This window comes from Labeo rohita, chromosome 22 (genome assembly GCF_022985175.1).
Source record: "Labeo rohita strain BAU-BD-2019 chromosome 22, IGBB_LRoh.1.0, whole genome shotgun sequence".
Taxonomy (NCBI): domain Eukaryota; kingdom Metazoa; phylum Chordata; class Actinopteri; order Cypriniformes; family Cyprinidae; genus Labeo; species Labeo rohita.
In genome coordinates, this window is record NC_066890.1 from 53,796,076 (window position 1) to 53,813,170 (window position 17,095).

Here is a 17,095-nt window from a genome sequence, read left to right on the forward strand (position 1 = left end):
CCACACCAGCAGCATGCGTATGATAGGGGGCCCGCAAAGTATGCTGCTTTAGCAAACCGCGTTGCTGTTCAGTGTATCTTTAAAGTAGATTTGTAGCACTTAATAGCATGAAGAACAAATATTGACACAGAATAAAGACTGATTTAAGAAACTCTCTTCGATACAGAAACATGCCCTGTGCAAGTCATTTTCATGTTTAAAATAACAGCAAGAACACAATTTTCTCTGAATATCCAAATGATCGCAAATGTTGATTTTAATAACAGTTTAACAAAAATGTAATATTAAGTGAACATTTTACATTTTAAATGTAGCCTACATTTTAAATGCAATATTGTCAATATTGTTTGTTATAGTTTACAATAAAACAGTAGTTCCAACGAAATCCGCAACAGAACTGTTGTGCGTCTCCGAATTTAAGGATTCGAAGAGTGAATAATAACCCATTTATAACTACAGCCGCTTTCTTACTGATGAATGAAAGACGCGACGCCTCGTTTATTAAGTTAGTGACTTACCGCCACCTACTGGCGATTTTAGTTTAAATCTACAAGTATCATTTAATTTTGCCATCATTTATTGCTTTCTTTAGTATATTAATAATACACGGAATAGAATGTTAAGAATATTACATGAAAAATGACATGCAATTAATATGTCTAGGAAAAGTTCATCTATATAGCTACAAGTAAAAAAATGCACCTAATCATTTTAAAGGGATAGTTCACCCCAAAATGAAAATTTGATGTTTATCTCTTTACCCACAGAGCATCCAAGATGTAGGTGACTTTGTTTCTTCAGTAGAACACAAACGAAGATTTTTAACTCAAACCGTTGCAGTCTGTCAGTCATGTAATGGCAGTCAATGGCTACCAAATCTTTGAGAGCAAAAAAAACATACACAAACAAAACCAAATTAAACCCTGAGACTCGTGACGATACACTGATGTCCTAAGACACGAAACGATCGGTTTGTGCGAGAAACTGAACAGTATTTATATAATTTTTAACCTCTGATTCACCGCTATGTCCTACTGTGCTGAGCGCATGCACAGCATCTGGGGCGTGACATGTGTTGATATCCAGCCGAAGAGCAAGCAACCATAACTTCAAGCGATCAGGCTCAGAAGTTGGGAATCTGTGAAATGTAAGCAATCCTGCATGAGTTTGTGCAAGAAAACTGTAATGCCATGCCAGCAGAGGGAGCCCTTACTCATGGACTGCCTATTGCCGCTCCCTCTGCTTCCCTAGTTACTTCCTGTTTGGCAGCCATATAAGGAGGGCCATGCCAAATAGCCAGCGTGAAGTACTGTTTTGCCTGTGTGGTCTCTAATGTTTTTCCTGTTTCATTGCCTTGTTTTTGTTATTTACACAGTTTTACACAGTCCATTGCCATAGTTTTTGTCTAGTTTCATTGCCTTGTTCATTTGCTACTTTGGACTGCTCACTGGTATTTTGACATTCTGCCTGTTTATTGGATTACACAATTGTTTTGCCCTGGATATTACTGTTTGTTTGGAGATCGACCCTGCCTGTCTGACTACATTGTGTTTAATAAAGCTCACAATTGGATCTATACATGATTCTCACGAGTCCCATTACAAAAACATAATCTTTTACCTTTAAATCGGTTTGAACAATCAGGATAAGCGCAAGTAAATACCATTTTGAATAGCCGTCATACCCACAATCTCTGTGCACTGTGTAAACAATGAGTGATGTATAAGCGCCGATCGCTTCCGGCAATCAAATTTTCATTTTTGGGTGAACTATCCCTTTAAATTGATTAACAGGTGCATTTTACCTGTATATAGCTAGTACATCGACACAAATGAATGACTTTGACAATGACGATTATTTATATACTTTATATACATTATTTTAGAACCAGATTTGGAACCAGTGGCTGTAATGGAGCACAACACTTTGGAAGGTGTTATTCATTTTTTATGACCACTAGATGGCAACAGCATGAGCAAAAAGTTTGAGAACCACTTCTATAGAAGAAAAACGTCATCAGTAAACAAAAAGAGCATAATGAATCATACTTTGGCAGTTGTAGTTCTTATGTGTGCTGAAAAAAGTGGAAGCGGCGAAAGAGGAAGGAATAAGAGCTTGAGGTAAGCAATTTTATGTTTTAGCACCATGTCGCATTGATTTCGTGTTGCATTTTTATTGATCGGCTGGTCAGTAAACGTGGGTTGTGACAGCAAACACACCATGCCGCGACATGATCAGGCTGAATTTCTTTCAGAAAATGATCGTAGGCTATGTGCAGCCTGGAGATCTCCAGATGGGGGTGGGAGCTTCAAAATAGGGCGTGGCTTCCTCCCATTGACAGGCAGGCACATGGGATGCATGCGCAAATTTTTCCCCCAATCCACTTCAGCACAAACTCCGCCTCACAGCTGATTCTAAGGTTTTATTGGTTGTGTCAATCACAGTGTTGATTTCCTACACTATGCAACAAACAGTGCTAACCCCTAAACTTGCCCCACACCTGACCCTAACCTTAACCAGTGAAACTGACTGCATGGTGGGATTGGTGCTGAATAGCGTGGTGGATAAACAATTAATAAAATGATGCGATATAAGATCGCCAGACCATTCCGTAACTCCCTAACCAGACCTCACCGGACAATGGGACGTTTTTAGTTACACTCAGCATCACTACACCCCCCTACCCTACAAATTTCATGTCCCGGGATGCAGAGGTTCTAACTCCAGTCCAAACACCACTGGTCACGAGCTTTGGGCTCTGCTCTCACTGAACATATTTATGTAGCATATTTAGCTTTATTTTAAAACAAATAGAAACAATGTTTAATTTATAAAGTTTTATTTTGAAACGTAAGTCAATAACAATTGGCTGAAGCCAAAGCCAATGGTGAAAGTCTTTACGCGACGAGACCCCGCCCCATTTTGGAGGTTCTGCCCACTTTTTGGAGTTCCCGCCACCATTTGGAGATCTCCGATCTGCAGTTATACATACTTGCTATCTTTGGTTGCAAGACCGTGACAATGACTTTCTTTGAACCTCTCTCACTGTATTACCACAGATCATTGAGCCACAATCACAGAAATCGCTGATTGTTTCACATTGCCAATCTTTCGTCTAGGACAGCCGAAAATTGTGCAGTGTGTAGAGGGCTTTAGTAGGGCCTAGTAGTGACTGACTAGGAATGGAACCATAGTGACATTAAACCGAAAATGGGCCATAGTAATAATAACATGGTAGATCTGCTAAATGCATGTAAAACCAGAGGCACTGATATTTCACATAATCCTTGGAGATTCAAACTGTAAATATGAAAAAGTACAATTTGAGTCTGTTAGTGTAATATTACTAACAGAAAGAAAATTGATAAACAAATAAAAGTTCTCCAGTGAACACTGATCTTACCTGTTGAACTCACTGTTTTGATGCTGTTTTAGCTACTAATACTCAATACCCCAACAGATGGCGCAATTCATTAGTTAATCTACTGACAACCAAAGAACGATGTAAACATCAGTCAAAAATATCAGTAAAACCGACTTGAGTTGTATTAATAATATGTGTGTGTGTGTGTGTGTGTGTGTGTGTGTTTGTGTATAAGTGTGATAAACCAAACCAGTTGCATAATATCACATTAAGATACCAGTTTATACTTCAGAGATTTAACTTAACTTAAATTCCTTATGGTGCTGTAAGTGATACTGGCTCAATTTCCCCCCACAGCATTTGGCTCACTTTGCCCCATACATGCCATTTTAGGGAAAAGAAATAGCTAGCTTACCAATTCAGGCTAATATTTAGCTAAATTATTTGTGTGGCTTTAAATATGGTTAAATTGCCTATATGCATCATAAATATTTTTAGACTTGGATAAATTTGCTTTGATGTAACAGCCATTATATCTGCTATGCTAAATTTGTACTTTGACAAGCCAAAAACTGTTTTTAAAGTAAATGGATGGCTTCCTCTCCTCCCATGTGTTTCTCCTTTTCACAGTCTGTCAGAAATGGTGGGTGGTTCCAAAATACATGGTCACATAACAGTAAAAGTGCACAGTTGCCAAGATACAGGGGGTGGCTCAACTTACCCCACTCTGCCCTAATCCACTTAATGTTCAAATCAAAATATTTTAAAGGACTCATTGAAGGGTAAATCAATTTTAATAAAGAGTTTCTGAATGCTGAGATATTTGTGAGGCATCAAAGTAAAGCAACAATTTCAGTCATCACAATAACAACTTATGAGAGCACAAATGCAAAAAAAAAAAAAAAATTAGATCAAATCAAAAGATGTGATACAAAAGGCAAAATCAAACTCAGATGTCTGGGCAGAGAATAAATGCGAAGAAGGTGTGAGGCAACGTCTTGTATGAGCTCCAACATCAGTTCAGGCAGATACTGTATTTGATCACCGTTTTTTGGGGACATTTTCATACACAGCCTCCGACCTTGATTTCTGCAAGAAAACGCAAACTTTATCAGGAAAATTGCTGATGTGACAGAAAATGAATAGCAGACCAATAGGTTAGGTCCGAATAACCTTTACAACAAGACCTCTTTAATGTTTCTATGAAGTGTTTTAAGGAAAGGAAAGGACGTGGCATGTGGCCAAGTATGGTGACCCATACTTGGAATTTGTGCTCTGCATTTATCCCATCCAAGTTCACACACACAGTAGTGAGTAGTGAACAAACACCCAGAGCAGTGGGTATCGCTGCGGTGCACGGGGAGCAGTTCCCGCAATTAACACTATTTTAACTCTTTACATTATGTTCAGTAGAACATAATGTAAAGAGCATAATAGAAAGAACAGCAGTTTTTGTTTTTCAAAGAACTAATGCTACAGAACAGATTCTCACAAGTAGCAGTTGTAGGAAATTATATCACATGACTTTTTAAACCGTTAAATCATCAAACAAATTATTTAAGTTCTGAAGATTTGAGAATGGTTGCATTTCACACAAAAGCAACATATATGTGTGACAGCACGTCTGCAAAGCAACCAGCTTCAGCTTCAAGCTGCATTTCACCTCAGATGATCATTAACCACAGAGCGGCTGCAACAAGAGGCCAGATTTCAGCACAGGTAAACATGAGTCAACAACTTATTTTTTCCACTGAAAATCTAAGGATGAAAAACTGATGTTGTATGATTTATTTTAGAATAACAAACCCAGTTATTTATACTTAGAACTGTCTGTATATGATTGTAAATAGCAGATTATTTTGTAGGCCACAGACCACAGCAAGTTTGGGTTTGGTGTAATGGTAAAAAGTTCTACATGTACAATTCAAAAAAGTGATCTCATTATATATAAACAATACAAAAAACAAACTTACACACAGTGGCACCTCAAAAATAGAAATGAGTTGTCTGTGAACTACAAAGATGCAACAACTCAAAAGTGATCTAGTGCAGTCAAATGAAACACTGCACCACCAGGTGTACAAACGATACTGACAAAGCAAGACATAATAGATAAAAGTGTAATCCCCTTAAATTATTCTGTGTGTGTTTGGAATACAACTCTCTCCACTGTGGTAACACAGTAACAACAGTAGACAGTGCCTTTGTTTTATGTTTGGAAGGCTACTTTGCAGAGCATGCTCTTGTCGCTGCATGGGGTTGCAGGGTTTTCCTGCGGAACTGGGCTACTTGTACACCGTTCCCACGGGCCGTTTTTTGTATTTAGGTTTGTCAAATATCTCAAAATGCCTTTTAATTTGCACGCTTAAACATTTTCGATAAATATGCTGCTTTTGTGAATAGAGTCAAGCACACAAATGAGATGTAATCATTATTCAGAGGTTAACAAAAATAAATAAATAAATAAAAATACACAAGTGTAAATATAATGTTTTAATAACAGGAAGAATTGTTTGGAAACTATAGTATCAGCCAAAAGAAAAATATTTATACCTTAATAATTATCATGCACACTTGATTTAGTATTATATGGTGCTGGATATGCAACAGTTGCAATGTTTTTTTTTTTTGTTGTTGTTTTTTTCTGGTTGCCATTACCAGTTACACATGTTCACTGCTGCTCTGTTGTCTTAAAAATGCTTGAATATTCTATATAGGGGAAAAAAACACAAACAAATAAACAAACAAACCAAAAAAAAAAAAAAAAAAAAAAAAAAAAACATACACAACCCTTACCACTTTTTAAGATGAAATTATTGTGGCTTACAAACAAATCAGTGAATCACATAAAAAGTGCTTGGTCAAATCTAAAGTCCCCTGTTCTTCCAGCACCCAAGTTCTAAGCAGATTTACAGGTTGACCCTGAGCATTGTCCCTGTTTATTTATTTTATTATTATTATTATTTAATTTTATGTATTTTTACAAGCCAAGTAAAATTTTTTCCTTAATTAAAAGCAGTGGACTATAGTGTTTCTGTTGTTTCGATGAGACATGAGCATGCAATGGCACTTTCAGGAGCGATGAAGACCTTTCGATCATCTGTATCTAACTGTGCTCTTGTTTAAAAAAAAAGTTTAAACTATCCTTTGATCATAGGTGCTGGCAGTTAGGCCGTTACGCCACCCACGGCTGTTCACTGTCCCTCTGATGCACATTAAACACTATACTTCAATCAAATTAACTGACTGCAACAACTTCATGCAACACAGTCATGAATTATCTTACCTTTTTGTGTGTTTTGGGTTTACACAATGCTGAATCTGAGTCTTCCTCATGGGTTTGGACTGCATTAACAAATCACAGATGTGTTAAAATGAAAAGTTTTCAATATTATTTCAACATTTGTATCTTAAAATATATTCCTACAGAATAATGGCTTTTCCTGCTGACCTGTTTTTCTACATTTCTTGCAGATGCAGCACATCACGACTGAAACTACAATCAACAGAGATCCAGCAGCAGCAGAAATTAATATGTAAAATAATGGTAGGCTGTGATCTGTAATGGACAAAATGAGCCATTGGTGTGAATCTTTTTGCCTGCTCTACAACAAACACTATGAAACATCTATATAAATCACTTGCAATATACATACCTAGTGATGTACCTGAGTGAATTTGACAGAGTTCACTGATGTCCAGATGTCTGGTCTGGTTGCTGATGGGATTGTTGATCACACAGCTGTAGGTGTTTTTATCCTGATATTCCACCTCCAGAGGTAGAGAGAGACTGATGCTGAGATCAGACACACTGATGCTGGACAATAAACTGTTTCCTTTGTACCAGGAGAGACTCACATCACTCACATTCACCACTGAACACAACAATGAACAATTCTGCTGTGATGATGATGAAAGATTTTGTGAATAATTTCTGGTAATGTAAGGAGTGGGCAACCAAGCTGAAAAATATAAGAAAATAAAAAGAAACATAGACAAATATAAACAACAATCTTTGTTGTAGTGTTGACAGTCAGTGAGTGTTTCTGATTAAACAGTGCAATATTTAGATGAAGGTGATGGCCGTGAATGGTGCCTATTTGTACATTTTCAAATACTCAATTTCAATAGTACAGCTACAGACACATATAACAATATTTATGCTGCCATGATTTTAATGCTCATTTTTAAAACTTTAAATATTTGTTTTTAAAACTTCAATGCTGCATGCTGAACTCTACAACCATAAAGTGATTGTATATATAAAGTGATCATGAAGTGATCAGCTTTACAGCTCAAACAATGCAAACTTTTTAAATTACAATTAATGTAGATGATTTTATAAAGTTAAAGCCCTCTAAAAATTGGTCCTGTTCATGTCAACTGCAAGTGCCTCACTGTAACCTCTAAATGAGATATAAGCCAATTTTATGTATTTTGTTTATTTGGTGATCAAATTTGTGCTGTGGATTGATCTTAATATGAATTGAATCTGGATTATTTCTTTAATAAAACAAGAGATATTAAGAAAGAGACAAATGATACTCAGTACTCACCACAGACAGAAACACTGAATGTTTTTGATGACAGTTTAGCTGCAATGATCTCTAGTTTATAGAGTCCAGCATGTTCAGTTGTGATGTTTGTGATGGTCAGAGATCCAGTTTGATTGTCCAGCTTTAGTCTGTCTCTGAATCTCACATCAATATGTGTGGAGAAAATTCCAGAGGCTCTGTGTATTTGAGCTATCAGAGAGTTTTCAGCTCCAAAATTCCACATTATTTCATCTTCTTCATGGATTTCTGTAACATCAGTTTGTAGAATAACATAATCTCCCTCCATCACTGACACTGACTGTGTTTCATTATTCTTGGCACCAAACACACCTGCAGAAAACAAGTACAGATTTGTCGGTTTACAAATGTAATCATATAATCTCTTGGTACCATTTAAATGTGAAATGAATAACAGCACAAAAGTTGACGTATATTAGTAGTTTGTCTTTAATGTATTTTAAATGTATCTCCTGTAAAGCAAGATAAATATGTGAAATGACATGTAAAGTTAATAACGGCAGAGTTAAACAACTAATTTATTCTGCTGGAGACTTTTAATGGTTTCATACTTTTATGCTTGGGTCACTAAACATTCTCACTGAAATGAAACCTGACTTCAGTAGATTTCACAATAACATCACAGTTTGTTTTGATTTATCTGATAAGCACAGCAATTGCAAATCATTTCTTCTGAATCATAGCAGCAGCTTTATTACTCTGAAACAAAAAGGAAGCCATAAGAATGATTTTTATAACTTACCAATCAAACGCCACCAGCATAAGCATAACAGAAATGCATTAAACATTTTATTTAACAGTTCTGTGTCTGGTCTAATAAAACTATCTGCTGCTAACAGACTGTTGATCTGGTGTGTGAATCCTCTGACAGCGTTTTGACCCTCCCAGAGTCCCAGTGCACGCACACACACTGAATGTAAGTGAAGCAATCAATGTATAGTTACACATAATATATGCCAAAAACATTTTTAAATTAACTTTTGATAATGGTGGGAAACATTTTAATCAAAAAATCTACATATTAATAGTCAAACTGAATTTAATGAAGAAATACATTTTTAAATGGTTTTGTGATCATTCGGTTGTTGCCATTTTTTTGTCAGTCCAGAGATGTGACACTAGCAGCTCATTTTCTGAGTCAAACTGAAACCTTCTGTGGTTGGTTTTCTTCAGAAACATGCTTTGATCTGTTGGGTGGACAGACTGCCTTTGCATGTGTGGCCAAAGGTTTGATGTGTATTTATTTTGTAGGTGAAGATGATTCTTCCTGTCCTACTGCTATGAACCCTCAAGAACTGGTTTGCAGTGAGATAAAATGAATCCATCAAAAACAGTCAATTCAGAGTCACAGGTGAGATTTCAAACTGGATTGTAATGCATCATGAATGCATGCTCTTTGACATGTCCATCAGAAACAAAAATGTCTATAAAAAATATCTGTGGTTATGAGTAGGCTACTTCAAAGTGTGGCAACGTAGAGGTTCTCAGGAATTCATCAATAGAATTTTTTTACCAAATTAAAGATTTCCCCAAAACCAATTTTGACAGCTGTACGTCTAACAATACCGACTACACACCCCGGGGACAGGGCAAATCACCAAGACACACAGGTTCAGTTATGGCATCAGGACATGAGACACTGATGAAATACAAAAGAAACTTTATTGAACATCACTAAATAGCTTGCCAATGCAAATAACAAGAAATCAACACAATACACACACACAGTTCTGCATTCATTTCAGGGCTGGGGGCCTAGTTCTCCTAATCTCTGAAAGACAAAACACAGCAAAACACATGTGCACTCATACTCCTCTGCATGTGGTGAACACTCAACAAGTCCTCCAATCCATACGACCATACAGGTCGTTTGCATCTTTCCCCAAATACGACCCTGTGGAAGGGTACCGCCACCAGGGGCCTGTTTCAATAAGGGGGTTCAACTAACTCTGAGTTTAAACTTAAACTCTGATTTGACTTACTCTGAGATGGGAAACTGAGTTTTCGGTTTCAGAACAGTTGAACTTGTGCAACCAATGGCAGACAGGCGAAGAGTCAGGAAACCTGCTCGGAAACAGTCCGTACTTTTATGCCAGTTAGTTTATTCCACTCTGAGTAGCTTGTCCCTAAGTTTAGCATTTGCACCACGACTATGAAAAGCCATGATCAATGGAGCTCCGAAATTATGATTCACCATGGCAGCATCTCCTCCCAAAAAATACATCTGCATACATGAGAAGGAAATTGCTACAATAAAACCTATTGGAAGAATATTAAAATCCAGAAATAAAACGAATAAATGTTGCTTTTGTATTTGTAGGAAACCAAGTAAACTGAACAGCTGTGGTGGTGGTTACGGCATATATGTCGAACTACCCTTCCATCTGGTGTCCTTCTATTCCATACTCATCTTAATTTTCGATGGGTTTGTGCTCAGGAAATTACACAAAAATTTGCATAAAGAGTGTGAGAGTATATATAGTATAAATATAATAAATAAATAAATAAATAAAAATAAGTAAGTCTATAAACATCAATAAATAAAATCCTGTATTTAATAATAAAGAAATCCTATGTCTAAAAGGACATTTTGTTAGTGCATGCGAAGTGAAGCGTTCTGAACCAGCGAAGCCTTTAGTTCAACACAATTGTATCGGAAAATGGTTCATTACTCGGAGCTTTTCAAAAGGTTTTATGCTGTGGCCCTCTAGTGGTCATAAAAATCAACAACACCTTCCAAGTGCTATTGTTCCATTTCAACCACTGGTGTTGGTTCTACCACAACTGATTCTTTGTTTTATTATATTTTATATAACAATAGTTTTTGCCAAAGAAAATTTATTTGTGTCAGTGTACTGGCACTAAAATAAGTAAAATAAATAAAACATAAATTCATAAATTAAAACTGTAATCTGTTTATTTTAATTCTGCCTCAATCCATAGACTGTTATTTCATGGCCAAAGTTCTTTTTTTTTTTTTTTTTTTTTTGCTTAATATATAAATGATTATATATGTACATATAAAAGTGTTCATTACAACAGATTTTCTAATATAATGTATCGAACGCTTCCATAAAAAAGTTAAAGAGTAACTGGTCAATACTTTTACCTAATTTTGGGTCAGCTAAAGCAGTCACGTGGTTTTCAGGCGAACGAAGCTTCGGACATCATAGATCACGTGCTTTTTCCCAAAACGAATCAAGCTCGAGTCTGTTCGGAGCTTCTGTGTTGAAGCTGCTAACGCCCATTCGCTCTGCAGTCGGCTGCATGTCGGTGATATGCTAGTCTAGGCTGTTTTTTGTTTTTTTTTTTTAATAAGTTGTTATTGCAAACAACCGGCAATCAGTCTCATAATATCTAATGCTTTTGTGTAAATACGAACGAACGCTTCGACGCAATGCTTAAATTTGAAAAGTATTCACTCTGTAGATTGGCGTAGCCTACGTTGTTACTTTCACTTTTGCTTCAATGTAATTTCTATGCAATCTGGGTTAATTTTCAACGGGAAAGTGATGAAGATATTTAATATGTTTTTTGGTAGGATATATATCCCTATTCGTCGGGCCTGGTAAGTCGTTTATACTGTATCCTAAGTTAGGTGATAAAACCCAGGTTCATTTTGTATCACTTCCTATCACTATCAGAAAATGGCGTCGTTATCATAGATCACTTAACTAAGGTTTCGTTAATTTTTACGAGGAAGAGTAGAGAAATTTGAAAGAAACTATCATCTGATCACTACTTGGATGAATAAATCCACAAATATGTGCAGTGTGGCATGAATCGGGATGTGGGTTTTATGATGTTCATTAGGTTGCAAAAAGATCATGCATGAATGAATGTCTAAATTGATGTTCTTATGCTAGTTGTTTGTGTGTGACATACAGCAAGGCCAGGTTACACCTCGTGTAAAAGGGTGCACCTCTTTTATCTCCTCTCAAAGATACTTTACAAGTGTAATGTCAAGGTGCATGCTACTCACAGTTTAATAGTGTTTAAAAAATGTAGTCAAGCTACTATTATAATATTTAGTTAGTCACACTACAAATTACTTCACAAAGGATCATTGAGGTGATGAATGAATGAACAATTTTATTTAGGTTGTGACAACATCAAACTGTAGTGATTGTATTGTTTTGTTGTGCTCTTATGTCATGCATGTATCAAAATTATAAATAAACAAACCAACAAACAGTTTCCCATTATTTTTATGTTGGATATTTTTGTCCCACTATAGTAGAAATGATTTGTGTGTTTTGTTTGTTTCTTCAGGTGCTTCTGCTGTTGATACAGATGGAGTGTCAGTGTTTGTGATGGAGGGAGATTCAGTCACACTACACAGTAGTGTTACATCAAACCAACAAGACAGAGTGACATGGTTTTTTAAAGACTATCGTGTAGCTCAAATTAACGGAGCTCAGAGTAAGATCTGTGCAGATGCTCAGTGTAAAGAGTGGTTCCAAGACAGGCTGAATGTGAATCAGACTGGATCTCTGACCATCACAAACATCAGAAACACAGACTCTGGACGATATCAAGTTAGGATCACCAGCCGCAACATTGCGGACATCTTCAGTGTTACAGTACATGGTGAGTCTTTAAACATTTTAAATCATGATAATATATGTTTGCATTACATCATTAAGGTCTTTATTATAGTAGTGACATTCAAAGTGGCAAAAATCTACTTTGCATGGAGAAACACAATTTTTAGGCCTCATCTATTAAGTGTGTCATGTATTTGTTTCAGGTTCAAACTGCGACACTAGGATAATTTGAGTGCAAATGCTGATAGATGCTATTTAATAGATTGCCTTTAGTAGAAACAAAATTTTATTTCTGCACAGTGATGGGTGGAGTTACAATAGCTTTTGCCAAGGTTGACTATTTGCACTCAATGTATATATATATATATATAAAAGACACATGCAAAGCTGAGAAGTTTATTTCTCTTTTAGTCCAATGAAGGTAGCATTTCTTTAGCTATTGCTGTTTATAAGGGCATTTGTGAAATCAGTGATTGTGTGCAGAACAAAATTCTTGTAGTTATTCTTGTAGTGACTGTTGCTCATTTAAAGCTACTGCCTGTAACTTTTCTTTTGGTTAAATTATCTAAAAAAAATAAATAAATAAAAATAAAAAATTAAGTACATAACCAGTCAGTGTTCAAAACTATCTCCCTACCTTAGACCAATTCACAATGCTAAACTTGTAATAATGTTTTCTAATTTGAGTGGTACTGGTTCTATTATAATCTGTTTGATTGAAGATTGAATGTAAAATAAGTCTGTGAGTAAAAATGGATAAAGGATTTTCAGACTGAAATTCATGGAAAAATATGTAATCACAATGTTGTGTAGTGTTTTTCATTCTTTCATTCTTTGTTCTTTTGTTTATTGTTGATCCTCCAATCAGCTGTTGGTTTGTGTTTCAGGTGTTTCTGCTGCCAAGTCAGTGAAGGAGGGAGAAACTGTCACTTTAGATGCTGGTGTAATAAAAAAACCCAAAGATTTGATGACATGGTATTTTAATGACACTTGCATTGCTGAAATGACTGAAGATCAGTGTAAGATCTGTACAAATGATCAATGTGAAGAGAGATTCAGAGACAGACTGAAGCTGGATAATGAGACTGGATCTCTGACCATCACAAACACCACAATCACAGACTCTGGAGATTATAAACTGAATAACAGCAGCAGCAGATTCAGCATTATTAGGAGCTTCACTGTTACTGTCACCTGTGAGTATCATTTTGTCATTCAGTGCATGTTTCCTTGTTATTTTAGAATAAAGTTTAATGTTTTTTTTTTAATGATTCCACTAAATGAGAAAGTGGATTGATCTTTAAAAACAATGTCTGGTGGTGCCATTTATGAGTTAAAATCATGCAACACTAATGATCCAAGTACAAAGGTATAAATATCAGTCAAAGATTTTGATCAAATTGATCAGTCAAATCTGTCTGTTTTTTGTCTGTCAAAGATGTTTCAGATTCAGGATCGTCTTCAGTTACTGCTGCCGTTGTTGTTGTTGTTGTTGTTGTTGTTCTTCTTCTGCTGCTCATCCCTGCTGTGGTTTTCTATACGTGCCAAGCAGTAATGAAACGTGAGTATTATATACAGCTAATTTAACAAGATGGAAATATTGGAATTGCTTATGATTTTTTTTCCATAATTAAGCAGTGGGAAAGCAAGTCAGCAGTGTTTAACCAAGTTTATTTTTGTTCCAATAGGCATCAGGAGGCAGCCCATTGGTCAGGTAAGATGATGTCTGCAACTGTAAATTTATGATGTTCTGGTGCTTCTGGTTTCATTCTTTTCAGTTATTAAGTTGGACAAAACAGTTCCTTACACTGCTTTGTACTGAAAACTTGTATTTATTATTTTATTTTTATCATAATCATAAACACATTTGTTCTACCTATTTTTTATAGCAGCTAATGAATCAGAAATCTTGCACATTCACAGTAAAAAGTCTCTTAAACACACACAAAAAAATTCCCAATGAACTAAATAACAAACAGCATAAAAACAAAAATAGCAGCTTTATATCTAGTTTATACCTAGTAGTTTGTGTAATTCAAACATCAATCCTGTTCATGTCTCTTTTTACCTCCTGTGAATCTGTGTCTCTTACAGGAGGATGGTTCTGAAGACTCATCACCTGAGCAGACAGACGGTCTAATGCAGATGACTTCAAATGGGACAACACCAGGGGCAGCTGTGGCCTAATGATTAGAAAGTCATACTTGTAACCCGAAGTTCACGGGTTTGAGTCTCAGTGCCGGAAAGTGGGGAGAGTGAATGAACAGCACTCTCATTGAGTAAATGAGACCCCATTTTAACATTATTTAATATTTTATTGAGAGGAAAAATTAAGATAAGATGGGAAATTAGAGAAGATCATCAGCTAAAGTTCTCATTGCTTACAGAAATGGTGTCACAAGATTTCAGTAGTTGGTATCATAAATAGTGATTTCACCTTGGCATCTTGATGACACTATTTACACTCTTATTAAACAACACTAGAACATTACTTTAAACTGATGTTTTCAGCAGGGATTCTTGAGAAATCAAACATTTCACTAACATTTTGTGTTTTTGTTAGCTTTGCTAACCAGATTTTGATTTGGTTAGCAAAGCTTTGTGGTATAGTCAGAAAAAAGAAAATACAAAAAGTTTTTTAAAGTATAAGGCATTTATGGCTCATATAGTATGACATAGTGAGAATCTGAAGCTTATTTATAATAAATAAAAAACAAAAAAAAGGTCTGGATAATCAAGTAAACATAAGTTGCTTAAGTGTTGATCTTGATATATTGTTAACAGTATTAAAGTTACTATGTTTTGTCAAAAAAAATTTAGTAATGGTTTGACAGGAAAAGACACATCAAACATGACCTGAAGGTCGACATTTGTACAAGTCTAAACTATGAATCAGACAACAGAAAGCATGTAGTAGATTGTGTGCAATATATTTTTAGCAAAGTTTTGATCAAGTTGATCATTTAAATGTGTGCAATTTGCTACAGGCTTTATAAGGTTAACAACAGCACTGGATAGAAGTAGCATTTTTGTATTTTATGTTCTGACTGTTACTGACAGCTAAATAATGTTTTATTACAATTAAACATCTTAAGGGTGTTTTAAGTACATTTCACAAATGTGTTTACTTATAAAACAATATTTGTTTGTTTTTATTATATATGTATATAATATATATATATATATATATATATATATATATATATATATATATATATATATATATATATATTCTTTAACTTGCGTTAGCTATAAAAATGCTTTAAAGTTGAACGTATATAAACACTTTTCTGTGCATGGAAATGAAAAGGTTTCTGTGTTTATATAAATGCAATTAAAAACAGATCACTTAACTGCTGGACTCTTGAGTTTATTCAATTTGCTATCAGACATTTACTATGAGAAATAACTGGACTAAACTAGACTGAATTAATTTTAACACTTTCTGATGCATTAAGCATTCACCTTTAACATTTTAGCAAGTCTGAATGAATCAGATATTTTTGAATGAGCACCATGGTGGTCTTTAGACTTCCGCAGACTAGTGTAAATTGTTAAGTGCTATTGAAATGACCTTGACGAAACCACCACTTTTTAAACGCATTTTTCTCAACACACAGCAGATCATATTAAGATCATGTTAGGTGTTACATCATTAAAGCTAGCCTACTAATGCACCTAATTTTTCCTAAAGATATTATTTCAGCAGAGGAGCTTGCACAACATAATAATGAGTCACTGATGTGAATGTGTTGTTCTGATCTGTTGCCAAAAATATCTGCATCTGTTTAACTTCTAGTATTTTTGTTAAACATGAAAGGTCAATGGTGTCATTGATTTGCTATTTTTTTTAGGGGGCAGTCGTGGCCTAATAATTAGAGAGTTGTACTTGTAACCTGTCCCTTTGCTCTACTGTGAGAACCATTTATTTATTTATTTCTTTAGTTCATGTTGACCACAATTATTGGCACCCAATTATTGCAACGTCCTTTATTCAGGATGACAGCTCTGAGTTTTCTCCTTTAATGCCTGAGTTTGGAGAACACCTGCCAACAGATCAGAGACTATTCCTTCATACAGAATCTCTTCAGATCCTTTAGTTTCACAGCTCCATGCTGGTGCTTCTTCTCTTCAGTTCACCTCACGCATTTTCTATAGGGTTGAGGTTAGGCAACTGGGACGGCCATGGCAGAAGCTTCATTTTATTCTCAGTGACACATTTTTGTGTTGATTTTGATGTTTGATTTGGATCACTGTCCTGATGGAGGATCCAACCACAACTCAATATAGAACTTCTAACAGATGTAGTCAGGTTTACATTTTTTATCTGTTGGTGTTTGCTAGAATCCATGATGCCATGTATCTGAACAAGATGTCCAGCACCTCTGGCAGGAAAATAAGCCCACAACATTAAAGATCCAGCAGTATATTTAACCGTGGGCATGGGGTACTTTTTGTACCAAACCTATCTTGAGTGTTTGCTGCCAGAAAGCTCTTTTTTTTTGTTTCATCTGACCACAGAAGCCGGTCCCGTTTGAAGTTCAAGTTGTGTCTGACAATTGAATATGCTGGAGTTTGTTTTTGGATGAGCAAGGAGAATTGTTCTTGAA

General features: G+C 35.6%; 1 protein-coding gene and 1 pseudogene across 1 annotated transcript; one reads left to right on the forward strand and one right to left on the reverse strand.

Annotated features, from left to right (window-relative positions):
• LOC127153855 (SLAM family member 9-like) overlaps positions 1 to 17,095 on the reverse strand; it is a 337,800-nt pseudogene that overhangs the window by 310,393 nt on the left and 10,312 nt on the right.
• LOC127153859 (titin) lies at positions 11,148 to 14,091 on the forward strand. Its single transcript, XM_051095131.1, has 4 exons — positions 11,148 to 11,506; positions 12,211 to 12,528; positions 13,373 to 13,681; positions 13,924 to 14,091. The coding sequence occupies exons 2-4, from the start codon at positions 12,252 to 12,254 to the stop codon at positions 14,070 to 14,072; spliced, it is 735 nt and encodes a 244-aa protein (XP_050951088.1). The 5' UTR covers positions 11,148 to 11,506; positions 12,211 to 12,251; the 3' UTR covers positions 14,073 to 14,091.

Excerpts from the sequence above, each read along its gene's own strand:
- LOC127153859 (XM_051095131.1), top strand. The coding sequence starts at position 12,252 with ATGGAGGGAGATTCAGTCACACTACACAGTAGTGTTACATCAAACCAA. Across the intron at positions 12,529-13,372 it reads CTTCAGTGTTACAGTACATG|GTGTTTCTGCTGCCAAGTCA; the intron begins GTGAGTCTTTAA and ends TTTGTGTTTCAG. Across the intron at positions 13,682-13,923 it reads CTTCACTGTTACTGTCACCT|ATGTTTCAGATTCAGGATCG; the intron begins GTGAGTATCATT and ends TGTCTGTCAAAG.